Source organism: Periophthalmus magnuspinnatus, chromosome 8, assembly GCF_009829125.3.
Source record: "Periophthalmus magnuspinnatus isolate fPerMag1 chromosome 8, fPerMag1.2.pri, whole genome shotgun sequence".
NCBI classification, from domain to species: Eukaryota; Metazoa; Chordata; class Actinopteri; order Gobiiformes; family Gobiidae; genus Periophthalmus; species Periophthalmus magnuspinnatus.
In genome coordinates, this window is record NC_047133.1 from 6305985 (window position 1) to 6332878 (window position 26894).

Here is a 26894-nt window from a genome sequence, read left to right on the forward strand (position 1 = left end):
ATGGTTATATTATAATATTGTTGCAATCAAGTGATCAATGCAAAAATCATTTAAAACCATTATATAATGCGTTCATGTGAAGGACCACTTCAGATTTGAGCATTTATTTAAACTATATCAACGATGCGACGAGTGAACACACATTTATTTAAACTAAGATCAAATCTGTTATGGGCCCGCTCATCCCTCGATTCACTTTAAGAACTTTGTATGAATTAAAAGTTCAAACCTTGAGACTTTCTGGACTTGTACATACTCCTGTACATGTGTCCAACCAGGATATCGAATGAACCGATTTTTGAAGCATTCACTTAAATGAGGTTCTGTAAGATGTAAGTGTGAGCAGGGTTCACTCAGCCCCATTGATATTAATCCAAAAACAGCCCCTACATTAAATTTAGACCCCTCCCATCTTGTAATTCACCTAATATCTTTACACAGTGCAGTCATTTCAATGTTAAAAGTCCTTAGGTCCAAAGACTCACTTTTTCACATAATCCAGGCCCATTGGCTCTACATATATGGAGGTAAATGTTGCATCAGTGAGTTTGTCTAAAGTCAGGCTAAAAATAGAACCTAAAATGAAAATGTCATTTATGGCAGAGTTAAGATAAACAAGGAACTTCAAGGTAAATACTGGATGGAACACACCACAGTTAAACCCTCACATTTGGTTAGAAAACACAGGGATAAATGGTTCTCATTAGGCTTTGATATAAAGTGTGCCAGATGCCCTCCCGACCTCTTGTATCCCATTTTGTCAGATGCCCTCCCATCCTCCTGTATCCCAGTGTGTCAGATGCCCTCCCATCCTCCTGTATCCCAGTGCATCACAGTCTGGTTCTCTGTGAGTCTTGACTTTAAAATGACATAATGAACTAAAAGGCAGATTTAAAAAAGACAAAGTTTTATGTGTGAATATTTGTTTAATCAGAAAATAAAAAGTGACGCACCGAGCGCTTTTACACATTACAGGAATTAACTTTTTAACTGTGAGCTGTATTTTCTTGCTCAAGCACACAGCAGCATAAAGATCACAGAGGGATTCAAACTAGCAGGCGTGTGTGAGGGCAGACTCATCACCTAAACCAGCTCAGAAAACCTTTCTTTTTGGCTGGCTGAGAGCGCGGTCTCTCCAGAAAGGTCTCTCCTCTCCCCACTCTGGCCATGTACTCTGCCTTCTCCTTCATGGCCATGAGAGAATCCACGCGCCGCTGCCAGCCCTCTTTGGCCTCAGACCTCTCCACTTTGATCAGCATGTCGATGTATTCTGGAGCAGAGAGGGGGTCTGGCTTCAGGGCGATCTGCTTCAGCCTGTTCAGACAGGTGGAGGACTGATCAATGAGCTGTGCCACCTCCACCTGCACGTCCTCGTATTCGAGTTCCATCTCTCTGAGCAGAGCCTCCACCGTGTTCTTGGCGTCTTTGGCGATCTCGTACTTTTTCTTGAGGTCTGTGATGGTCTCCTTCTTCGTCACAGAAATGTACTCCCACTTGTACTTCTGGTTGAAGTGCACGCTCCAGATACAGTTGTTGGGACAGACTTTGCAATTTCCATCTTTTCCCATTGCCACACAGCGTATTTTGTCGGCGTCATTGGCATATGCGCAGTCGTCGTGGCAGGTGTAGTGACACTGCTGACAGTTGGTGATGAAGATGCCAGTTCCAGAGATGTCCACCTGTTGGGGCTCAGACACAGTGATGTTGAACTCAAAGTTCTTGTTCCTGCTGATCTCGGCCTTGTGCTGCTCCACCATTTGTGACGTCTGTCTGATCTCCTCCAGTTTACACAGACCTACACGCACCTGCTTCTGAAGGTTCTCCACCAGGTTCTCCAGCTGCTTTCTCTCAGTCAGCACCTCTTTGGTCAAGGTCAGACTCTTGGTTTGGATTTTACTCAGAGCCGCAAAGAAGCGCTTCATGCTTTTGCTTCCCATATTCCAAAACATCTGATCAAATTCGTCCTCCTCGTCCTGCTCCTCGTCCGGGCCTTTAGTGGACTTGTTGTTGGCGGACAGAGCAGAGTTGTTGAATTTGAAGTGAAGTGGAACTCCCTTTTCTATGGGACATGGGACTGCAGCTGCAGTGATTGCGTCTAGCACTGGGGGGCGCTGTCCGTCCGCAAAGGTCACCAGGACTCGGATGTTGCTGGCAATGTCTTTGCCGAAGATGGAGAGCACAGAGTCGAACACGTACTTCTGCGAGTGTGTGAGCCGCGCTAAAGCTGCCTGCACCACGAAGCACACGGCGTCGATGTCGCAGACGCCAGACGAGGATGTGAAGAGTGCTCGGAGCTGGTCTGTGATTTGCCTGTCCCTGTCGATCCCTCTGTTGTCTCCAAAGCCCGGCGTATCGATGATGGTGAGTGAGTAGTTCACCTGGAAGCCATCTTGGTAGTTGAGTTTGTAGACTGTGACCTCAGAGGTTTGACTCACAGCCTGGGTTCCTTTCTGGACTTCTCTGACAAGTTTAAATCGGTAATCGTCATTCCAGCGGACGCCTAAGATATAGTTGATCATTCCGTCGATCAGAGTGGACTTCCCAGCTCCTGTTGCTCCCATCATCATGATAGTGCGTGTGGGTTTTGCAGTGTTCTCTTCTCCAAATCGAAAGCGTCTGCAGCCCGGTACTTGCAGCTGTTCGTCCACTAGGGGCAGCAGATACACCGGCAGGGCCCAGCTCTGAGACTGGAAGCGGCTGCTCTGAGCCTTTATGGAGTCACAGAGACGCTTGGGATCAGGCGCCGCCATTTTGGAGACTAAGAACAGTGATTTACAGTTCAGCTCGATTTAACCTGAAAAACAAAACAGAGTTGTGTCGCTGTAGGTCCTTTAATATTTAATTTTTAGCAATGAAAACATCTATTTAAGTCTCCGCCTCACAAGAAGACACACCTCTGTTCAAATGTTTTTGGCTGTAAGGTCAAAGCATGAGGTGCTTTGTTGTGATGACGTTTACGACAACGTCTGCTCCCACTGGGCACTGGACTTGTTTTGGTTATCAAGTCGTTTTAGATGAATATTGTGATTTAAAATGTGCAAATTACAACATAATGATCCTATAATGTGCATAATAAACTCAATGAAAGATTCAGTGTGTGTATTTATACACAATATATACATATAGGAGACAATATGTACATATAGGGGAGCAGAGAGCCAGGGGAGCAGAGATTCAAGGGAAGAGCCAGAGGAGCAGAGAGTCAGGGGAGCAGAGAGTCAGGGGAGCAGAGAGTCAGAGGAGCAAAGAGTCAGGGGAGCAGAGACCCAGGGGAAGAGCCAGAGGAGCAGAGAGTCAGGGGAAGAGCCAGAGGAGCAGAGAGCCAAGGGAAGAGTCAGGGGAGCAGAGAGTCAGGGGTGCAGGAGCCAGGGGAAGAGCCAGAGGAGCAGAGAGCCAGAGGAGCAGAGAGTCAAGGGAGCAGAGAGCCAGAGGAGCAGAGAGTCACGGGAGCAGAGAGCCAGAGGAGCAGAGACCCAGGGGAAGAGCCAGGGGAGCAGAGAGCCAGGAGAGCAGAGACCCAGGGGAGAAGAGACCCAGGGGAGAAGAGACCCAGGGGAGCAGAGAGCCAGAGGAGCAGAGAGTCAGGGGAAGAGTCAGGGGAGCAGAGAGCCAGGGGTGCAGGATCCAGAGGAGCAGAGAGTCAGAGGAGCAGGGAGCCAGGGGAGCAGAGAGCCAGAGGAGCAGAGAGCCAGAGGAGCAAAGAGTCAGGGGAGCAGAGGAGGAGAGGGCCAGAGGAGCAGAGAGCCAGAGGAGCAGGGAGCCAGGGGATGAGTCAGGGAAAAGCCAGAGGAACAGAGAGACATCTCAGCAAATGGACTCACCATAGAGCAGATCTTGAAGTGACTGCAGCTCAAACCGTCAAAATGCTTTTATATCAACTCAAAGAGGGAGGAGTCGAGAGGGGACAAAGCCACAAGTGAAACATCAAGTCTCAGCACCTGTTGAATTTTAAACGGCAGGGTCTTTCTCATAACTACAGGCTTTTACGGGAAATGGATCAGGGAGAGGAGGGGGAGAGAGAGGAGGAGTGAGAGGAGGAGGAGAGAGGGGTGGTCTGTATAAAGAAAAGGACGGTGTGGGCGGGGTGGGTCGTTATGATCTCTTATCTCACACGCAATGCCCCTTATAGCTGCTATGAGCTTTATCTGACTGGAGCAGCTGTGGGTGATGTCCACGTCTTTATACAGTCGATACCTGTTCATTTACATGTATCTTTTATGATTATATATATATATATATATATATATATATATATATATAATAAAAGAACAAAAAACATTGTGTATGCTTGAGACGCGATGCAACACCTTTAACCCAGGAGTCATATAACAAACATTAAAAGAAGCTACAACACAGAACTTCAGCTACTCACACGTGCCGCTTTGAGTGAAGTCATGTGAGCCACCGGCGTTCACGCGCACCTACGAAACATTACACTTGTGACCACTTTAGAATTAGGACAAATACAGACCCTGTGAGTCATAAACTATCAGGAGCCTAAATAAGTGAAACTAAAATGTTTTAAAGTGTACAACTGCATAAGGCGGATTACGCTCCTCGTGCGTTTTCTGTATGCTCACGTGCACGTATACGCACTCTCGCGCGCACACGTTTTCTTCATTAAATATCAAAGCCTGTCACAATAATCACAATGTGGACTTCTACTTCTATATATGAAGCTGGAACTATAGCTTTTGGGAGTCAGTATTTATCGTTTACTTATTTAATTTTTCTTTGCACTATAGGGAGATTTTACGTTTATCAAAGTTGACTCAATCGTGTCAAACAATTAAAAACAATTTGAGCCCGGAAACTGGCACTCCAAACAGCCGACTTCCTCCTTTATGGGAGCGGCAAAGTCCACATCCGTTACATGTTTACTTGCATTTCCTGGAGACTGATAAACGCCCGTCTCCATTTTAACCCATATTTGAACCATGTGGTTGAATGTGAACGACATGAACCCGAAAAGTGTTTTTCTGCAAAACTTACTTTTTTCTCCTGTCTTCCAACCTCATCAAACACGTGAGGCTGATGAGCTCTGTGGGAGGAGTCAACTCTGTGGGAGGAGTCAGAGAGAGCATAAAAGGAGGAGTCAGAGGGAGGAGTAGAGGAGGTGAGCCTGAGCAGCGCCCGCAGAAGAACTTGTGCCTTTCTCTGAAGCCACTTTGTAAATCTGCAGCAGGTTTCAGCTGTCGCACTCAGAGGATCTTTCACATTATAAAAGGTGAAAGGTAAAAGGTTTTTTAAACTTATTTTCACTTTTGTTTCATGCTACAAGAAAAACTTGCATTTAGAAATTAAGATTTAAAGCTGTTGTTGATGTTAAAGAGGGGGTATTTGACTTCTATGGGGTATTACAGAGGGGGTATTTGACTTCTATGGGGTATTAAAGAGGGGGTATTTGACTTCTATGGGGTATTAAAGAGGGGGTATTTGACTTCTATGGGGTATTAAAGAGGGGGTATTTGACTTCTATGGGGTATTAAAGAGGGGGTATTTGACTTCTATGGGGTATTAAAGAGGGGGTATTTGACTTCTATGGGGTATTAAAGAGGTGGTATTAAAGAGGTGGTATTTTATTTCTATGGGGTATTACAGAGGGGGTATTTGACTTCTATGGGGTATTAAAGAGGGGGTATTTGACTTCTATGGGGTATTAAATAGAGGGTATTTTACTTCTATGGGGTATTACAGAGGGGGTATTTGACTTCTATGGGGTATTAAAGAGGGGGTATTTGACTTCTATGGGGTATTAAAGAGGGGGTATTTGACTTCTATGGGGTATTAAAGAGGGGGTATTTGACTTCTATGGGGTATTAAAGAGGGGGTATTTGACTTCTATGGGGTATTAAAGAGGTGGTATTAAAGAGGTGGTATTTTATTTCTATGGGGTATTACAGAGGGGATATTTGACTTCTATGGGGTATTAAATAGAGGGTATTTTACTTCTATGGGGTATTACAGAGGGGGTATTTGACTTCTATGGGGTATTAAAGAGGGGGTATTTGACTTCTATGGGGTATTAAAGAGGGGGTATTTGACTTCTATGGGGTATTAAAGAGGGGGTATTTGACTTCTATGGGGTATTAAAGAGGGGGTATTTGACTTCTATGGGGTATTAAAGAGGGGGTATTTGACTTATATGGGGTATTAAAGAGGGGGTATTTGACTTATATGGAGTATTAAAGAGGGGGTATTTGACTTCTATGGGGTATTAAAGAGGGGGTATTTGACTTCTATGGGGTATTAAATAGAGGGTATTTTACTTCTATGGGGTATTACAGAGGGGGTATTTGACTTCTATGGGGTATTAAAGAGGGGGTATTTGACTTCTATGGGGTATTAAAGAGGGGGTATTTGACTTCTATGGGGTATTAAAGAGGGGGTATTTGACTTCTATGGGGTATTAAAGAGGGGGTATTTGACTTCTATGGGGTATTAAAGAGGGGGTATTTGACTTCTATGGGGTATTAAAGAGGTGGTATTAAAGAGGTGGTATTTTATTTCTATGGGGTATTACAGAGGGGGTATTTGACTTCTATGGGGTATTAAAGAGGGGGTATTTGACTTCTATGGGGTATTAAATAGAGGGTATTTTACTTCTATGGGGTATTACAGAGGGGGTATTTGACTTCTATGGGGTATTAAAGAGGGGGTATTTGACTTCTATGGGGTATTAAAGAGGGGGTATTTGACTTCTATGGGGTATTAAAGAGGGGGTATTTGACTTCTATGGGGTATTAAAGAGGGGGTATTTGACTTCTATGGGGTATTAAAGAGGGGGTATTTGACTTATATGGGGTATTAAAGAGGGGGTATTTGACTTATATGGGGTATTAAAGAGGGGGTATTTGACTTATATGGAGTATTAAAGAGGGGGTATTTGACTTCTATGGGGTATTAAAGAGGGGGTATTTGACTTCTATGGGGTATTAAAGAGGGGGTATTTGACTTCTATGGGGTATTAAAGAGGGGGTATTTGACTTATATGGGGTATTAAAGAGGGGGTATTTGACTTATATGGAGTATTAAAGAGGGGGTATTTGACTTCTATGGGGTATTAAATAGAGGGTATTTTACTTCTATGGGGTATTAAAGAGGGGGTATTTGACTTCTATGGGGTATTAAATAGAGGGTATTTTACTTCTATGGGGTATTACAGAGGGGGTATTTGACTTCTATGGGGTATTAAACCTGTATATCCGGGTCAGAGTCGGTACATTTCTTTACACGTGGCAACACATAGTTAGTAATTTGCATGACCTGATATTATAATTGTAAACTGAATATTGCACTTTTAACTCACAGTAGTTAGAGCAGAGTTTGACTCTTGACTGATGGAGCAGAGTTTGACTCTTGACTGACGGAGCAGAGTTTGACTCTTGACTGATGGAGCAGAGTTTGACTCTTGACTGACGGAGCAGAGTTTGACTCTTGACTGACGGAGCAGAGTTTGACTCTTGACTGACGGAGCAGAGTTGGACCATGAAGTAACCGGTGCCAAAGAGCCATGTAAGTCGGAGTTTGTTCTGCTCATAATGAGCCCAATCGAGCCGTGCCCACAGAAAGCCGAGCGCGGTATTGTCTAGTGTGAATGCAAACGATCCATCTCCAGGCGTCAAGCGTCTGGACAAATGGCCAACGATGTCCAAGGAGAAGATCAAGCAGTGCAGAAAGTTTCCATCTACCACAGACCTGAGTGTCCTTCTGTGGACTGCAGCTCCTCAGGAGCATGTTCAATTCTTAACATGCAAATTTCCTCTGAGATTTAAAACTTAAGACGTAGTATAAGGGTCAGTTAAATAAAATAAAGTATACAGGCGCGACGAGAATAAAGTCGTAGTATTTTGACAGTAAAGATGTAATTTTAAAGTCATAAAGTCATAATATTACGAGAATAAAGACATAATTTTATGAGAATATAGGCTGTTTTGCGAGAATGAATGACAAGTGCGTTATGAAGAATTTGGAGAATTTTGTTCAGATGTAGCAATTTCTTCCAAATCTGTCTGGTTCCTTCAACTAAACAAACTCAAATGCTGGCAGTGTCCCTTCAAAGTACTTATACTGATGATAGTGTGGTGATGGTGGGCTAAAAGACACAATATTTCTACTGAATATTTTTACTCTGAAGCCAGGGTAAATCTTACTCTGTACAGATAAGGACCATATACATTCAGAAATAGAGTAAAATTTTACTCTAAGTGTTAATTTAACACTTGTACTGTGTATTGTTCTGAAAATGCTATGTTCGCCCAAAACAACGTATTGATGTGTTTTAAGTTGCACTGTTGTGCAACTTAAAACACTTATATTTATAGAGAAGTGTTGCGTGGGAGCATGAGTGATGGACTTGTTGGCGGAGCTTTGTACAGACTTGTACTGCTATCTGTAAGGAGGGTTTGAATCGGGCCTGGGAGAGATCACTAGATTACTCAAATATGTATGGACGACATCTAAAACTTAATGTTTTTGATGAGGGAACATCGTTAGAACATGGGAGAACAGTCTAAGGAGTCCATTTTGCATCATACCCCCTCTTTAAAGGTTAGAGACTAGACTATGGGGCCTTTAGTCTGCTCTCTTAAAGGGAAACACTGATTTGTCATGTTTTTGTCATTTGCAGATGGATTCTCAAAGTAGCAGGACGCTGCAGATGCCCGCACTGGGCCGCCCCTTTAAACTGGGCATGTTATACGACTGCAGAGATGACGCCATTGTCCCTGGTAACATTCTTCCACTTATGGTTACTACCACGGTTACTAAATGTATTACTGTCAACACCAACTGGACTTTAAAAACGCAGCTAAAAAGTATCATTGTGATACTTTGAAGCTGATATCATCAACATTTCATGGGGGGGTTGAAGCTAACTATAGGAACTGCTTTGTCTGAAGCTGTTCACTCAAGTTAAGCTTTAATATGAGCTTTGTTTTTACACAGTCTGACCATAAAGAACTGACTTATCTGAACTACAACAGATGCTGATTTGTGCTGTTAAACAAGTCCCTCTCAAATAACATTACAGTCACAAGCTAGCTAGCATTAGCCAACAGTTTTTCAATTAGCCACTCAACTTTTTGTTAAAAATCAACACAGAAAAGTGAGCACAAAAGCACAAAGACCCTGACTGTTTGGTTGCTTTTAATTGTCTGAAACGTGATGCGTTCTCTTTGTTTCTGTGGGATCAAACAGGTGCCTGTCCCGCCAACAGGGGGTGACCACGACCGTGCATTAAAAAACACACAGTGAATCATGTACAATAGCACAATACGTTTATTGGGATCTAACAGTGAATGTACACTGCCTGGCCAAAAAAGAAGTCACCACCAAAGAAAAGGTCACATTCTTTAATATTTGGTTGTTCCGCCTTTAGCTTTGATCATGGCACGCATTCGGTGTGGCATTGTTTCGATTTCGCTTCTGCGATGTCTAATGTCTAGAAGTCTAAAGATTTGCATTAATTTTTCTCCAAGATGTTGCATTGATGATGGCAGAGTCTGACCACTGCACAAAGCCTTCTCCAGCACATGTCTGTGTAATCCCTCAGTCGGCCAGGTCTGATCCATAGCAAAAGATAAAATCTGTCACCTGAACAAATTACTGTAGAAGTGAAGATGTTTCGCTGCTCATCCAAGCCAGAACTGAAGAAGCAGCTTGGATGAGCAGTGAAACGTCTTCACTCCTACAACAATTTGTCTAGTTGACAGATTTTGTCTTCGGCTTCTCCAGCACATCCCAAAGATTCTCAATGGGGTTAAGGTCTGGACTCTGTGGTGGACAAATGTGTGAAACGTTTGTCTCCCTAAACCACTCTTTCACAATTTGAGCCCGATGAATCCTGGCATTGTCACCTTAGAATATGCCCGTGCCATTAGGGAAGAAAAAATCCATTGATGGAATAACCTGGTCATTCAGTATATTCAGGTGTCAGCTGACCTCATTCTTTGAGCACAGACTGTTGCTGAACCTAGACCTGACCGATCACGATCATTCAGGATTTTTTTCCCAGTCACATTTCTTCCTTGAAGACGATGGGTCCCCACTGTCCTAGTTTTTAATAATGCGTTGGACAGTTCTTTAACCAGTGTTAGTAGTTTCTGCAATCTCCTTAGATGTTTTCTCTGCTTGATGCAGACCAATGATTTGACCCTTCTCAAACAGACTATAACATCTTTTCCACGGCCACGGGATGTGTCTACACCACGGGATGTGTCTACACCACGGGATGTGTCTACACCACGGGATGTGTCTACACCACGGGATGTGTCTACACCACGGGATGTGATGTATGACTTTTTTTGGCCAGGCAGTGTATATGGAGTAATGTAGTAAAGAAAAAGTGGAATAAATCTGCTAAATCTCTTTTATTTTATATTCAAATCCTCAGAGTGTCCCTTTGCCTTGTGGACAGCTCAAACCCTTGTGCTTTTTTCAATGAGCTTCATGATGAAGTCTCTGAAATGGTTTTTACTTCACAGCTGAGCCTCAGGGTCAAAGGGTGACGGCTATTTTAAAAAATCTAAAACAGCTTTGGATTCTTTTTGAGGCGGAAGTATCGCAAAGGATTCAATTTGTTTAGGTGAAAATCTCTAAAAACAAAAGGAACCAAAACAAGACAACAGTAATGTAATGACAGTAATGCTCATTGCAAACGAGCCTGTGATAAGGTCCTGACGCAAACTGTCTCTTGTGAGCTGTAAGCCATGTTATAATACTGTTACCACCTCAAAAACACAGCTGGAGTTGTGTTTTGTTTCATTCACACATGTTTAACTCTTTATTATTAGTCTGTCTACACCTCCAAAGCTCAAAATGCTCTGTTCCACCTTGTGATATGGTAGTTTTCAAGATAACAGCTCCTTTTATGTTTAGTCCAGTAGAGATGGGCAATTTCAGGGCTGAATTTATCCAAATGAATCCAGTGAGTTTAAAAACAAGGTGGAGCACTTCCTGTATTACCACTTGACATCACAAGGTGGAACAGAGTGTTTTGATTTTGAGAGGAGAACTCGGCCTAAATATACAGGGTGAATGAAACAAAACACAACTCCAGTTGTGTTTGTGATGAGGTTATATGGGCCTTTCATTGTGGTTGCACCTCCACGTTCTAACAGGTCTGTTTTTTGACAGGGATCACACTCTGGGACCCGGACCATTTGAAACGGGACACCGGGACACAGATTAAACCCAACAGTCTGTTTGAAGTCATGGCTTCAGAATCCATTGAAGGAAAAACATCAGCCTTAAAAGTGGAAGCTTCACTTAAAGCCAGTTTCCTCTCTGGCCTGGTGGAAGTCGATGGATCGGCCAAGTATCTGAACGATCAAAAAAAGTCCCAATACCAGGCACGAGTCACGCTCAAATACAACGCCACCACCAGGTTTGAGGAACTCAGCATGAAACATCTGGGACGAGGAAATGTGACTCATCCAGACGTCTTTGACAAAGGCATCGCCACTCACGTGGTCACTGGGGTTATGTACGGCGCTCAGGCTTTCTTTGTGTTTGACCGCAAAGTCTCTGAAAGTGAAAGCAAACAGGATGTCCAAGGAAACCTTCATCTGGTTGTCCAAAAGTTTCTCTCCATTGAAGGAAAAGGAGACCTGAAGTTGAACGAGGACGACTGGGCCAACGCCAGCGACTTCTCCTGTAAATTCTATGGAGACTTTAACCTTGGGGAAAGTCCAGGTAATTTTAAAGATGCAATGAATGTGTATAAGACTCTGCCCACACTACTTGGGGCGAATGGAGAGAGGGCAGTTCCAGTGACGGTCTGGCTGCTGCCACTCACGACTCTGGACTCGGCTGCGGCTCGTTTGGTGCGGGAGATCAGCCTGCACTTAGTGAATGAAGCACAGCGCCTCCTGGAGGACTTCAATGACCTGGACATGCGCTGCAACGATGCACTGAGCACCAAAATTCTGGAGGACTTTCCTCAGATCCGCAAAAATATAAAACTGTTCCAAGATTATTGTAAAGAGTTTAGGTTGAATTTCCAAAAACTTTTGGCACGGAAGCTTCCAGCGATCCGCGGAGGAGGAGAAGAGGAGGCAGAACTGGCTGACATCATTAAAGAGAAGACATCCTCTCCCTTTAAAAGCTCAAACCTCAGTGAGTGGCTGGAGCTTAAAGAAAGAGAACTAGGAATCTTGAGGTCCTACACAAGCATGAAAAACACCAGAGTGGTGCAGCCTAAAGAGGTCGATGAGCAGATTCTGAGCAGAGACAAGTGTGTTTGCTTTGTCTTTACGTCTTTGGGGCAGAACGAGCCATATCTGGAGTCATTACGAATGTATTTACAAGGAGACACTTCTGCTGCTGTTCAGCCTTTGGAGGAGGAGCAGTGGTTTGAGTCTGTGGACGTCATCAATGCAATGAGACACAAGGCGAAACTATTCAGTGAATTTGCTGAAGCCAACAAAGAAAACCCGGATGTGACGTTTCTGATGATGAGCCAAACCGACGAGAACCATAAAGGGTCAAGTATTTACCTCTACGAAGCAGGCAGTTTTCCAAATAAAGACTTTGAACCTACTTCAAAACCTGAGAAAATAACAGTGCGAGACCTTGACTACAATAAGGTGACATTAGAACTCTCCCCTCCTAAATTTGGGGCTAAAAACATCACGTCTTTCAGGGTTGAGTTCAGCGGGGACGGAGGAGATAAATGGCGTCAAACCACTGCTCCAGGAACTGAAGTCACCCTAGAAGATCTGGACCCAAACGTAGAATATAAAGTCAGATGCCAGGCCCTGACCGGAGTCGGCGTCAGTCCAATGTATGAAATGAAAGATCCCATAAAAACCTTACCCTGCAGTGCCCCAAGAAACCTTCAAGTGGCAATGTCTCCAACAGAAATGTCGATCAAGTGGGAGAAGCCCGCAGTGTTTGGCAAAAACGCAGAGCTGGTGGGCTTTGTGGTGGAGTATGCTCCGAGTGACGGTGACCGGCCGCTGCCGTGGAAACAGCAGTATTCAGTGCGTCAGAGACTGGACGTTTCAGGACTTCAGCCGGACACTACATATGCAGTGAGGCTGTACTGTGACTGTGGGCTGTCTGGGCGGAGCAAAGGCACTGACATCACTTACGTCATCACCATGAGACGTGAGTTAAAGCGACTGGCCGAGCACCTCAAACACATGAGCAAACAGATCCGATCTGACTCTCACCCTCCACAGTTCAGACTGCCCCTGACCGAGGAGAACTTGGACATCGATGGATGTCGCATGTTCTCCCTGGGCAAAGAAAGCATCCAGCCGAACCGCACCGTGATGGTCCTGGGAGCCACGGGAGCCGGAAAGTCCACTTTAATAAACGGCATTGTGAACTACATCACCGGTGTGGAGCGCAAAGACAACTTCAGGTTTAAGTTAGTCCACGAGGATCCGTCCAGATCGCAGGCCGAGAGCCAGACCTGTGAGGTGAGTGTGTATAAACTGCACTATGAGGAGGGCTTCAGGGTGCCGTTCTCTCTCACTGTGGTGGACACGCCCGGCTTTGGAGACACCAAAGGGATCCAAAGGGACAGAGAAATCACAGAGCAGATCCGAAAACTCTTCAGCTCCTCTCGGGGCGTCACTCACATCGATGCCATCTGCTTCGTGGTCCAGGCCTCTCTGACCCGCCTCACGCACACACAGAAATACATCTTTGATTCGGTGCTGTCCATTTTCGGCCAAGACGTGGCAGAGAACATTTTGTTGTTGGTGACTTTTGCAGATGGAAAACAGCCTCCGGTTCTGGACGCCATAAATGCTGCTGGAATCCCCTGCCCAAAAAATGAAGCAGGTCTCCCAGTTTACTACAAGTTCAACAACTCTGTGTTGTTCTCAGACAACAGGGACACAGACAGAGATGCAGATGGCTCAGAGGACGACTCGGAGGACAACTTTGACCAGATTTTCTGGCAAATGGGCACTAAAAGTATGCAGAGGTTTCTCACCGACTTAAATAAAATGGAAACCAAGAGTTTACAAATGACAAAAGACGTGCTCAAAGAACGTAAGCAGCTGGAGACTGCAGTGGAGGGTCTGCTGCCGCAGGTCAAAGCCGCATTAGCCAAAATCCAAGAAATAAAAACAATTATGGAGAGAGTGAAAGACCATGAGGCAGACATGACATCCAATAAAAACTATGAAATCCAAGTGGAAGTGATTAAACCAGTCCAAGTCCCACTCACCAACAAACGAGAGTATCTGACCAACTGCCAGGCTTGTCATGTGACCTGCCACTATCCGTGTGCCATCAAAGACGACAGTAAGAAGGACGGGTGCACCGCCATGAACCCAGTGGGCACATGCACAGTCTGTCCCGGCAAGTGCCACTGGAGCGCTCACCTAAACCAGGACTACAGGTGGGAATATACCCCAGTGAAGCAGAAGCAGACACTCAGAGACATGGAGCAGAAGTACGCTAAAGCTAAAGAGGAGAAGCTGACCATGGAGCAGATAATCCAGAGACAGGAGGAGGAGATCGAAAACCTGCAGGAAGTCGTCGTGTCCCTGATCGACCAAATGGCTCAGAATTTAACACGTCTGAGTGAGATTGCTCTGAGACCCAACCCGCTCACAGCTCCAGACTACATCCACATGATGATCGAAGGAGAGAAGAGCGAGAGGAAGCCTGGATACAAGGAGCGAATTCAAGCTCTGGAGATGATGATGGACAAGGCCAAAATCATCTCCCAGGTCTCCAAGAAGGGCGCAGTCAGGGAGCCCCAGGAGAGCGAGGAGCCGCAGCCGGGGAAGATGAGGATTTGGAGAGATGTTTTCAACGCGTTTCAAAAATAAACAAATATAAACTATATAAATAACAGAACCTTAAAGCACATGTGTTACAGTTAATACCCCACAGAAGTCAAACGCCCGCTCTTTAATACTGTGTGGCTTTTTGCTCTAATACTCACAATAATCACTTTTGTATACTCACAAAACAATACAATACTCACAACATGAAAAAGACATAATTGGTGCCTTTCAACTTTGCTTTGGAATTTGATTACATTTTGTTTTTGTTTTTTTGTTGTTGTTTTTTTGCATATTTGAAATAAGCTCATATTTAAATGTTAAGGCTCATCTTAAAGTACTTTATTTTTTGAACAGGATTGCAAAATATGTTAATAAATACATGTAAAACTGGAAACAGGAATTGACAAAGTATAAAAATGTATAAACATTTGATTCACTTGATTTCTTTGGGACAAAAGGCGCAGGTTTAGCAGAATGACCCTGAACTGTGACATTATGTTAATCAGATTGTTAATGATATGTTTAAGCTAATGTCTCACCTTCACCTGTCCTGTCTTCTTATGGTAAACACAATACAAGTTGATGAACACATTACTGTCTCTGGTTTTCTTTTTAATAAATCTTTTTTTGTACAAACGCAGCCAAACTGATGTAGCATTATGGTAGCTGTTAAATATTTAGTTTTTAACCACGAGAACAATGAACAAATCTCTTGTAAAGTATCTATATTTAGCAGTGTACACTACTTTAAACTTGTATGTTGATGTACTAATGCTAAAGTTAATAACACATGAATACAGGTAAAATGCAGACACATAACATACAAGAGGGGACATTGTTGGTCAGAGTCAAAGACAGGACTCTGAGTTCCTGTGGCCTTGCTGTGGCACAAGAGCTCACAAAGATAACACAATGTTGACCAGAAGAGCATCCTCCTTCGCACACAAGAGACACTATAAAAACTGCAACACCAGAAATGAACATTCTTACACTCTGCTAAAAGTGTTCATAGTTTTACTTCAATTCATTGTCGGTTTTGTGAAGAAAAGTACAAAAATACAGAAGTACTTGTGAGCTGTAAATCCCCGAAACCTCCAGAACAGAGTTTAAATCAAACTGTTGTCTTTTATTTGTGTAAGTCTAAACAGAACATTGTATAAGACACGTTTTGTCCCTCACCTCGTCTGACCTGCATCTGGCATCACGTCCAGGTTTGGATCATGTGTGTCCCAGGGGAATCTGCAGTGAGCTCAGGGGTCAAAGGTCCAGGGACTAAAACCAGGACTGAACCAGAACTTGTGGACAATATATAAATGTAATATTGTTTTTTATAATGGTGTAAAATGCTCTGTTTTCCATGCAGCAGTGGCCATATATCACCTCACATTGTACGACTTCCTGATTCAATCACATTGTTCCACCTGTTCTTCATGCAACACAACAGAAACCGACAGACTAAACCAGGACTGAGCCAGGGACTGAACCAGGGGCTGAACCAGGACTAAATTAGGACTAAACCAGGGACTGAACCAGGGGCTGAACCAGGACTAAACTATAACTATAAATACAATGAAATTAATTCTCGATCTCACCGTAGTTGGACATTCTGAGTCTGTTTTCATGTTCATGTTTTAGCTCTGGTCTCATAAACACCTCACAAAACCACGTCGACAGCATCTGATGCAAGTGGACCAGTGGCAGTGGACCAGACCTGAGCCAGGATCCTGGTCAGGACCCAGACCTGAGCCAGGATCCCCACACATCTCAACTGAACCTAGAATCTTCCTGTTAATACTTTGCAGCTGATAGCATTACAGCCCCAGGGAATGTTAATGACAACTGTAGGCACTGCTCTGTCTGAAGCTCTGTTAGACTCCAGTCTGACCATGAAGAACTGACTTATCTGAAGTACATGTAAGGTATTTTCTAGCAGTGCAGCACGACATCACGCTGTTATCTTGATTTACTAATGCTAAGATCAATAGCATGTTCCCACCAGGGGGGTGCAGACCTGTGGAATGTGCAGGGACTCATGAGGATGTTGTGCAGACCAGTGTGGGCCTTATGAAGATGTGTGGATTAGCAGAAGGACCCTCCTCATGCGCACACACACAAGCACACACACTCATCCATTGAGGGACATTATAAAAGCTATCACGTGCACATCTCAGGGCTCCCTTCCTATTTTTTCCAACGAGTCCGTAGCTTCATTGTTCACTTTACATGTGTGGAACTCGTTAAACCCTCCTGACTTTATGTTTCAGTCTCAGGTTCCTCTTTGACGCTTACACCAGAAACAAATATTTTTACAAACAGGTGAGCTGATTTGTGCTGTTAAACGTTAAAGTCCCTCTAAAATAACATTACAGTCACAAGCTAGCTCGCATTAGCCAATAGTTCTTCAGTTAGTCAGTATCTCCTTTTTGTGTAAAATCAAACTCCTAAACAGGAACATGAACGCTCAGATTGATCACACGAAAATGAACATGTGCTTTTTAATTCATTTTGAGATATGTCTTGAGTTTTCAGACTGAATCTTTAAACTTTTTTGTCAGTGTTTGCTAATATTTGCATTGTGTCTCCATGGTAATTGCTGAACATTCCACCATAGACATACATGTAGAACACCTCCAGTGTGATGTCACGGCAGAGTATCGTGTGAGTGTAATGACATGTAAAACATGAAAACCACAACAGCACAATTATAAAAATGCATTTATGAACAGCAGATGTCCCTGGACACACTCAGGCGTCTGGAAAAGAGCACACGGTAAAAATACTTCATGAATCTCGCTGTAATCTGGGGAAGCGTCAAAGGTCATCCCAGAAACGTGGAGATGAAGACGCTGGTGTCCAGGTTCAACGTCGCATGCCACCAACGGTCAGGGAAGAATAACACCTGAGGAAACAAAAGGCCCTGGTTTAGTCCTGGTTCAGTTCTGGTTCAGCCATGGTTTAGACGTAGTTTAGACCCTGGTTTAGACCTGGTGTAGACCTGGTGTAGGCCTGTTGTAGGCCTGGTTTAGGCCAGGTTTAGGCCAGGTTTAGGCCAGGTTTAAACCAGGTTCAGACCTGCTTAAGACCCTGGTTTTAGTCCTGATTACCTCTCCAGGCTGAATGGTGCACTCCAGTGGAGCTTCTTCCGGGCTCAGGGAGGGGTAGGTGTGAGTGACCCAGGACAGAGTGCTGATGTTGGGGTGAAAGTGCGGCGGTTTGTCAGGGGGGTACAGGAACCAGCGCTGAAAAAAACAAAAAACAAAAACATCTTTGATTTAGCCCTGGTTCAGTCCTGGTTCAGTCCTGGTTCAGTCCTGGTTCAGTCCTGGTTCAGTCCTGGTTTAGTCCTGGTTTAGTCCTGGTTTAGTCCTGGTTTAGTCCTGGTTCAGTCCTGGTTTAGTCCCTGGTTTAGTCCCTGGATTAGACATGGTCCAGTACGGATTCAGTCTTGGTTCACTCCTGATCCAGTCCTGATTCAATCCTAATCCGGTCCTGGTTCAGTCCTGGTTCAGTCCTAATTCGGGTCTGATCCGGTCCTGGTTTGGTCCTAGTTTAGTCCTGGTTACCTTGCGTCCATAAATGACCTCAGAGTACCCAGGGCCATGCCAGTGGAATGGGACTCCAGTTCCTGCTCCTGGACCAAAGACAAGAATAAGACCAGGTCAGATCTGGACTCAAGCTAGAGCAGGAGTAGTAATAGCAGTACTATTAGTAGTATCTGTAGCGTCACCTGCGATGCCAAAGCTGTAGGCTCCTTTGGTCTGGGGGAGGGTGAAAGGAGGAGAGATGTACTCTGAGAACAGGAGGTGCCACTCTGTCAGGTTATTGTCCCCGAAGAAATACAGTGTGTCTGAAAAACAGGAGAAGGTCTGAACTGTAGTCACTTTGGCCTATGATGTCATTGTCTCAGAGGGCGGGGCCTATAGAAGGGATTCTACTGTGTGATGACGTCACGTGACCTTCGTCTCACCATTTCCCAGAGCGTCCAGAGTCTGAGGCCGGAGGAGGAGCTCCACGTACTCTCTGAAGGACACATCCACTGCAGACACAAGAAGAAGCAGTAGTAAAGTGGTACCAGTACTAGAAGTAGTAGTAATTGTACTACTGATACTTAGCATCACACCCCAGAGAAAGTTGATGACATCAGCTGCAAACTGTAGGCACTGCATTGTCTTTAATCTGAGGTTTGTTTAAACACAATCTGACCAGAAAGAACTAACTTATCTGAACTGCAACAGGTGAGCTGATTTGTGCTGTTAAACATGTCACTCTCAAATAACACTACAGTCACGTGCTAGCTAGCATTAGCCAACAGTTTTTCAGTGAGTCACTCTCACACTTAGCGTAGCTCAATAGACCTAGCTTGTATACAGAAACTGTAAACACTAGCTGTTTCAGTTTAAATGTAGTTCGCTCCTCCCTTCAGACAGATCTAAGGCAGTGTCCAGCAGTAATCTGACCAGATCTGAAGATGCTGCTTGGATGAGCAGCAAAATGTCTTCACTCCTAGAAGTTTTGTCCAGTTGACAGATTTTATTTTTGGCTTTTTACTATGGATCAGTCCTGGACACAGACATCACAGGAAAATCTACTTTTTAAATCACACTGGGATTTTTTCCAAGAGTTTTCAAACTTAATCTTAAAACTTTTTTTTTTCACTGTTTGCTAATATACGCATTGTGTCTCTATGGAAACTGCTGAACATTCCACCATAGACATACATATAGAACCCCCCTCCCCCAGTGTGATGTCACTGCACAGTATTATTGTGTGTAAGTATTGCAGTACCTTTCCTATAGGAGTATGTGTTTGCAGTACTCAGTCTCACGCTGCGGTCTCCATATTCTTTTAGTAAATTGATCTTTGAGCACAGCCGCTGGAACCTCTGAAAAAACAACACAAACACATTTAAAATGCATCTGGATCATCACCTGCAGAATTCCATGGAAATACACATTTAAAGCCATACTCTGGAACATTCTCCATGGAGTTTAATGCCATACTGTGGAATATTACAGCCAAAGGAACAATACTATCTACATCTAAAAACTGGCAACACTACAACTGAAATGGGGAAAAAGCTTTTGGATATTTTGCTTCCCAAAAATGGATTCCATCTGAAGGACATGTAAAACTGGATAGAGACACTGCAGCCCTTCAATGTGGAGATAAACATTTAGAGTCACACCTGCTCCTGTTTTAATGTTTTAAATTAATGATCATTTATGTGAGAAATGTTGCGCGTGCTGCTGCTCCTCCAGTGACGGCGTGGAGGTCCAGGCCCGACCCTCACAAGCTCGTTGTTGTGCTACTGTTGATCTGTGTCTGATGTCTCCTGTAGCACCGGTGTTTTTTACCTGTCCTGCGCCTCATGGTCTTTGGGTGTGTCTTGCTCGACCGGTGCCACCCCCAAAAGCGGCCTGGGTCATTTGTAACGGAAACGTTCCCTGGCTGGAGGTGCCGGTGGAAATGAGGCAACAAAGAGAGCTCTCTCCTGTCTCTCTCTCTCGTTGCACCTCTCCTCCCTCTCTCACAGACTCTCTCTCTCCCCATCTCTTTTCTCTCTCCACCCCTGTTCATCCCTCACTCTCTCTCTTCTCTTTCTGTCCTTGGGCGAGCCTCTGTAGAAACATAGATGGACTGAAAGAACAGTGAGGACGCATGTTTGTATCGTTTTCCATGTGACTAAAAAGTTACATATTGTGGCTTTAAAGTTCAAATCTTTTATGAATCTGAGGATGGCTGACAGGGGCTGACAGGGGCTGACAGGGGCTGACAGGGGCTGACAGAGCACTTAGAGCTTTCATAAATGTCCAGTTTTGATTTTCACCTATTTTCCAATCATAAACTTTTTCTCAGTTCAAAATCGTTAATCTTTAGCTTCGGCTTTGCTCCATGTCCGCTCGAGTTAAGCTCAAGCTCTGATTGGTTAGAGCGGTCACATGGTACGACATGAAAGAGCAAGTGAGTGATGTGAACAAGCCCAACTGTCATGAACGAGCCGCAGGTTTGAAACATGGTTCAGAAGCTTCTGGAAGCACAAACATTAGCATTTTGTCGTTTATTTACTATTTCATTGTCTCCTTTGCAGTCGCTCCGCTCACTCTCATCCCTCAAAGTCTCATAATGAGTAGCTCACCTGCACATGGTACATGGGCAGGACCGGATGCATGTAGTTACCAAAGGCTAAACTATTGACATGAGCCATTGAGCATGACCCATTGACCAATGGTCGGCCACGTTTAGGCCCCGGGGCTTGCACTCAGTCACACACATTAGCCAACAGTTTTTCAGTTACTCACTCTCAGCTTTTTGTGTAAAATCAAACTCCTAAACAAGAACATGAATGCTCAAGTTGATCACAAGAAAATGATAATGTGCTCTGTTTATTTCCCTGACAGTTACAATCTAATACAGCACCCGGGTCAAATGATCTATCCCTCGAATGTGCAGCAGGCGGTCTGTCTGTCTGCCTTTCCCTGGCCACAAAGAATAAAAATGTAACATGCAACATGAATATGCAAATATTATGTTGAGCAGGTAGACGCCTTGATCCCTCCTTCCGGCCTCATTCACCTCTCCGGGCTGCACCGGTCTGTTTTTGGGCCTTGAGTCTACTCCGGCAGCCTTATCTCTGTAAAGGATGTCTACACAGCCCCAACAGTTTCCCATAATTCATATCGCACAATGTTGCCTTTAAAGAGAGACTGTTATAATGAGTGAATAGTTAGTGCTTGTTAAACAACCTTCAAAAGGATACAGCATTCAAAGTATATATGAATTCAGTATAAAAATGGTGTTTACATGACAATATTCAAAGGATATATGAATTATTATGTTTTGATATGATAGATGCATTATATAATTCATATAAGCTTTATTCAAACTAATATGCATTCAATATTTTGATATATGTATATGTGATGCAACTAAGAAGCTTTATTACTTAGCATAGCCTTCACTATACATCCAATCTAATACAAGTCAGGCGTGGTGCTGTCCCTAGTACGTGCACGAGATCTCAGGGGCGGTCCCGTTTTGATCTGAGTGCCTTACCCTGAACGCCACATTTAAACATAAATCATGAATATTCAGTAGCTGGGTGTGGACATCTTCTTCTTCCTTCTGGCACTCCTCTACCCTCCAGGGGCCCCACTGGCGCAGCGTTATCTGTAACGGCTTAATCTGGGAGGACATGCTACACAATCTATCTATTGTCACAGTACGTTCTTTTCTATGCGATAGGGCAAAAATGGAGTGTGTTTGTGCAGTATTGCGTGAAAGTCCTAAACCTCCTTTTAGTCTAATCTTTAATATTATGAGCAATGACGTTTACGTCCTTCATTCCCCCTTTTGATCTATTTTTATAGATCACCATTTATATGTTTTCTTAAAGTTCATACGGTGGGGCCAATACCAGTAATGTGGGTTTTACCTCCTCCTGTTTAAGCATTGTATATTGACCTTTTAGCTGACCACCTACAGCGCATTGAATGACACGTTCAATTAAAGATCTAATCAATAGAATACAACAACAACAACAACAACCACCAAAGACAAATAATGAAATCGCCATTACTAATGTGGTAGCCATTGACATTGCTACTTGTTTCCAAGAGCCAAACATTTTGGAGAACCACTCGTCTAGGGGATTGTTAACACCTGAGTGCACCTGGAGGGTAGAGGAGTGCCAGGAGGAAGAAGATGTCCACACCCAGCTACTGAATATTCATGATTTATGTTTAAATGTGGCGTTCAGGGTCAGGCACTCAAATCAAAACGGGACCGCCCCTGAGATCTCCGTGCACGTACTAAGGACAGCACCACGCCTGACTTGTATTAGATTGGATGTATAGGGAACAATAAAACTCGAGTGATTCTACTCTCTGGTCTCCAGTGATTCTTCTGATTGGATAAAAGGAACATGCTTACAATTTGGTGACCCCCAACGTGATCCGATCTTGAGGCCCTGGGGACAGAGACCGACCCTCGAGGATAGGTCCAAGGCGACTGGACGCATTGTGACTTCCCGCCACGCGGCAAACTAAAGAGGTAAGGAAGGCCTTTCAAAACTGTAAATTGAGGAAGTCACCGTGCTGTCTGGTGCCGCCTGTGGTTAAATTTAGCAAACTGACCGTATTAAAATCGCATTTTAGGGACAGAAGGGCCACGGGGTAACTGGTAAATTACAGGTGTGATATTATTACGGGGTTAAAGTCCCTCACAAAAAAAAAAAAAAAAAAAAAAAAGGTTAACGGCTGAGTTCAGGTTCAAGTCCTGATACTAAAACAGGTTCAAGTCCTGATACTAAAACAGGTTCAAGTCCTGTGACCCACCGTGGACTGGTGTAGTGGGCAGACGTGTCCCTACGTAGCTGGGTGTGTAGAATGGAGTGTGTTTGTGCAGTGTTGCATGAAAGTCCTAAACCTCCTTTTAGTCTAATCTTTAATATTATGAGCAATGACTTTTACGTCCTTCAAGACTTAAAACATTTTGTAAAAATATTGAAATGAAACATACCGTGTTGTCTGTGAGGCCTCTAAGGATCACCGGGCGACTATACGCAAATCTGTCCAAACATTTATTATCATCATCATCATTTTTACAGACAAAGACAGCATTTTACTTAATTCAGTATTACTATAATGTTGTTTCCTCATCGCAAACAGACCTGGAGTTGTGTTTTGTTTCATTCACACATGTTTAACACACACACCCTGCATATTTAGGAGTTCTTCTCTCCAACTGAAAACACTCTGTTCCCCCATGTGTGAATGAAACAAAACACAACTCCAGGTATGTTTTTGAGAAGGTACGAGCATTATAACATGGCTTAAACCGCACAAGAGTTCATGTTGTGTAATGTGACTAGGACCAATATGAGACTAACCTTTCCATAAAGTCTCTGTAGGAAATTGTGTCCAAAACCTCGATGTTACAGCGCCCCCCATCATCCAGTCTGGGATCTGCACTCGACCACCTGCAAAAACCAAACCAGAGCAGAATCCTCAGAGTCAAACCTGTTTCTTTATCACACAAACGGGCTCCTGTGAGCTCCATGTTATAATGTTAGCTCCTTAAAAACATACATGCGTGTTATAATGCTGTTCTTTCCTCAAAAACATATCAGAGTTCTGTTTTGTTTCATTCACACATATTTGATTAACCCTTTATTTTTAGTCTGTTTACATCTCCAAAGCTTACCGTTAATGATGCACCGACCCAGCTTATTCAGTTCCAGTATGGAGTCTCTGTTCCGTAGGAACTATTTTTTCAAAAGATTAGAAACTGGATCGAAACTACAGAAGAGTTTTTATGAATAATGGGGCCAGGTCAGGGCTCACTAAAACCAATGGAAGACCCAAACATCATGGAACAAACACATGATTCAGCTCATTTTCCTGGATCAGTGTTGATATTCAATACCAGTATCGTATCACTGCATCCCTCTTCAAAATGCTCTGTTCCACCTTGTGATGTCATGAAGTGGAAGTTCTCAAGTTAACAGCTTCTTTTACCTCATTAAATAGAGATTGGTTATTCCAGGGATGAAATGACTGAAATGATTCTAGTGCAGGTGTATGGAGTTTAAAATCATAGTGGAGCACTTCCTGTGTTACCACATGGGCAAATGGACATCTTTTCTCTTTGCATAGCCTAGGCAGCCACAATCGATATCAATCAACACAATGATACAAGAGACAAGGAAAAATAAACAAAAACAGACAAACAAAAACACACACAAAAAAGAGTATCTCCGATTGCCCAAAAAGGAGTGGGAAGAAGAAAACTTATTTAATCCCACCCCCTCTGTTATTATTTCTTAACTTTAGCATACTTTACTTCCTTTTCATGATTGTATTACATGATTACATTGGGGACTATGAGTTAGACTCATGCAACTTAAGTGTTACATCATATTGGATAAGGTGCCAACAATGGTAAGGAAAGTTATTAATACCAACAATGGTAATGAACAGCAATACAGCAATAGTAATGGACAATAAATACAACAATAGTAATGGACAGCAAAATACAACAATGGTAATGGACAACAAATACCAACAATGATAAAGAAATGGTAGATACAAAGCCAGCATTGCAAGATTACTGAAATTATATTAGGACTCTTCCTCTAGATACTGTGACCAGATCATATTTTTATATTGATGCTTGAACGTACTGATACTATGGCATTGCTTGATGTGTATATCCAGACTGTTCCAAAGTTTAACACCACATACCGATACACAGAACCTTTTTCGAGTAGTTCTAACTTTAGGCAATTTGAATTTCTCATATTCTCTAAAATTTTATGTTCTCTCTTTGGCTGTAAACAAAACTTGCAGCTTACTCGGTAGCACATTTTTGGAAGCTTTAAATAGTATAGTTAATGTTACATATTTTACAAGATCAGGAATTTTTAGGAGCTTTGAATATATGAATAAAGCATGTGTGTGCTCTAAATATCCGACTTTATGGATGATTCGCAAAGCACGTTTCTGTAATACAACTAGTGGATTAAGTGTAGATTGGTAAGTATTCCCCCACACTTCAACACAATAAGTGAAGTATGGGAGTACTAAGGAGCAGTATAAAGTACGTAGGGTATGACATCACAAGGTGGAACAGAGTGTGAATGAAACAAAACTTAACTCCAGGTCTGTCTGTGATGAGGAAACAGCACTACTAACAGCATACTCTTTCTTAGACCTGGTTTGGTCCTTCTTTAGACTGTGTTTAACTCTGGGCTAGTACTTTTTAGTCCTTCCCTTATACAGAGGAACATCAGTCTGGTCTCCGCCCCCTCCATCACATCTCAGAACACACATCTTAAATCCAGGCTCAAAACAGTTGTGCATACGACTGAAAGAGTTTTATTTTATATATATATATATATATATATATATATATATATATATATATATATATATATATATATATATATATATATATATATAAATAAAATTCTAAACTCTAAATAACGCTACAAAACACGCTTTAATAATATTGCATTAGAACTTGCCGCTAGATGGCGCCGAAGTCTAATTATTTTCCATGAATCGTTCAGGTTTATTCCATATTCAACTTCTAAGCTCACGTACTAATATTTAAAGATTAATATAACCGTTTCCACATAATAATTCAAAGGTTAAAACATCAAAATACCAGGTTATGTTTGAGATTTTCGAGTAGTATTTACACTAAAAATGCATGCTACTGCCCACAAATAAAACTAAATTATAAAAAGAGTTACTTAAAGCATTTGATAAGTTAAGACCGACATATTACAGTTGAAATGAGACACGGGGTCGTGTTTTGGACGCACCATCCTCCTCCGTCCTCCGCGCACTCTACGCTCCGGACCAGCGGAACCTGCGCGGACAGAAAGCCGATCCAAACCCAAGAAATCCCGGGCAAAAAACAGCACCAAACCCCGGTGTAAAATAGACATCCGCGGAGCTCCATCACACCGGCGCAGCCCCGGCTCCAGCTGCGCCCGGAACAGCTCAAAAAGTGCAAAAAATACGGTGATTTTTGCGTAAAGCAGCAGTTTGTCTCATCTCAGTTCCATCATTGCGCCGCGGTGACACTTCCGGGTCTTCAGCCAATCAGATCGCACCACATTCAGACCAGCGCTGACGTCACTGCAGTTTATGATTCTACACGTGCAACGTCAGGTAAGGTCCACTTTATCGTCCCTGTCCTTTGCATTTGACCCATCCTTCAGTGTCACTGGGTTAAAACTGCCTGGAACAGTGGGACCCATCTCCAGATCTTGGTCTAGTCTTTGTCAGGCATATATTAGCTGGAGCACTTGACCTATTGTGCATGTTTTGGTTGGTTTAGTCCTGGTTTAGTCCTGGTTTAGTCCTGGTTTAGTCCTGGTTTAGTCCTGGTTTAGTCTAGGTCAGGACTACCTTAGCTGGAGCTGTGCATGTTTTGTTTTTGGTTGATGAGAGAAACCAGAGGAAACCCACAGACACAGTGAGAACATGCAAACTCTGGCACAGTCACTGACTCAAACTCACTGCTAAATATTTGTGTCAGATGCCCTCCCCTTCTTGTTCTTAAATGTGATTCTTGTATTCTTCTGTCATTTTTTTTTTAATTTGAACTTTGAACTGTATCTTTTTATTAAAA

The 26894-nt window shown here is 43.3% G+C and overlaps 3 protein-coding genes across 4 annotated transcripts; 1 reads left to right on the plus strand and 2 right to left on the minus strand.

Moving 5' to 3' along the window:
* Window positions 1-909: 909 nt before the first annotated feature.
* On the minus strand, window positions 910-5060 carry si:ch73-170d6.2 (uncharacterized). Its single transcript, XM_033970479.2, has 4 exons — window positions 4993-5060; window positions 4373-4421; window positions 3822-3938; window positions 910-2794 (listed from the first exon to the last, which is right to left on the minus strand). Exon 4 carries the CDS (start codon window positions 2748-2750, stop codon window positions 1080-1082), a length of 1671 nt encoding a protein of 556 aa, XP_033826370.1. The 5' UTR covers window positions 2751-2794; window positions 3822-3938; window positions 4373-4421; window positions 4993-5060; the 3' UTR covers window positions 910-1079.
* Window positions 4922-15344, plus strand: LOC117374369 (uncharacterized). Of its 2 annotated transcripts, none has more exons than XM_033970464.2 (3): window positions 4922-5234; window positions 8630-8729; window positions 11137-15344. In XM_033970464.2, exons 2-3 carry the CDS (start codon window positions 8630-8632, stop codon window positions 14793-14795), a joined length of 3759 nt encoding a protein of 1252 aa, XP_033826355.1. In that variant the 5' UTR covers window positions 4922-5234; the 3' UTR covers window positions 14796-15344. The 2 variants fall into 2 exon arrangements, with proteins under 2 accessions (XP_033826355.1, XP_055079376.1); XM_055223401.1 differs by having other exon boundaries at window positions 5111-5227.
* jmjd8 (jumonji domain containing 8) lies at window positions 15298-26380 on the minus strand. Its single transcript, XM_033970499.2, has 9 exons — window positions 26080-26380; window positions 23641-23730; window positions 23271-23319; window positions 19539-19635; window positions 18721-18789; window positions 18481-18600; window positions 18317-18384; window positions 17858-17992; window positions 15298-17652 (listed from the first exon to the last, which is right to left on the minus strand). Exons 1-9 carry the CDS (start codon window positions 26217-26219, stop codon window positions 17572-17574), a joined length of 849 nt encoding a protein of 282 aa, XP_033826390.1. The 5' UTR covers window positions 26220-26380; the 3' UTR covers window positions 15298-17571.
* Window positions 26381-26894: the final 514 nt, after the last annotated feature.

Coding starts and splice junctions, on each gene's coding strand:
- LOC117374369 (XM_033970464.2), top strand. CDS start 8,630: ATGGATTCTCAAAGTAGCAGGACGCTGCAGATGCCCGCACTGGGCCGC. Junction 8,730..11,136: donor AGATGACGCCATTGTCCCTG/GTAACATTCTTC, acceptor GTTTTTTGACAG/GGATCACACTCTGGGACCCG.
- jmjd8 (XM_033970499.2), bottom strand. CDS start 26,219: ATGGAGCTCCGCGGATGTCTATTTTACACCGGGGTTTGGTGCTGTTTT. Junction 19,636..23,270: donor GAGGCCTCACAGACAACACG/GTATGTTTCATT, acceptor TTGTTTTTTCAG/AGGTTCCAGCGGCTGTGCTC. Junction 17,993..18,316: donor AGGTCATTTATGGACGCAAG/GTAACCAGGACT, acceptor TGTTTTTTTCAG/CGCTGGTTCCTGTACCCCCC.
- si:ch73-170d6.2 (XM_033970479.2), bottom strand. CDS start 2,750: ATGGCGGCGCCTGATCCCAAGCGTCTCTGTGACTCCATAAAGGCTCAG.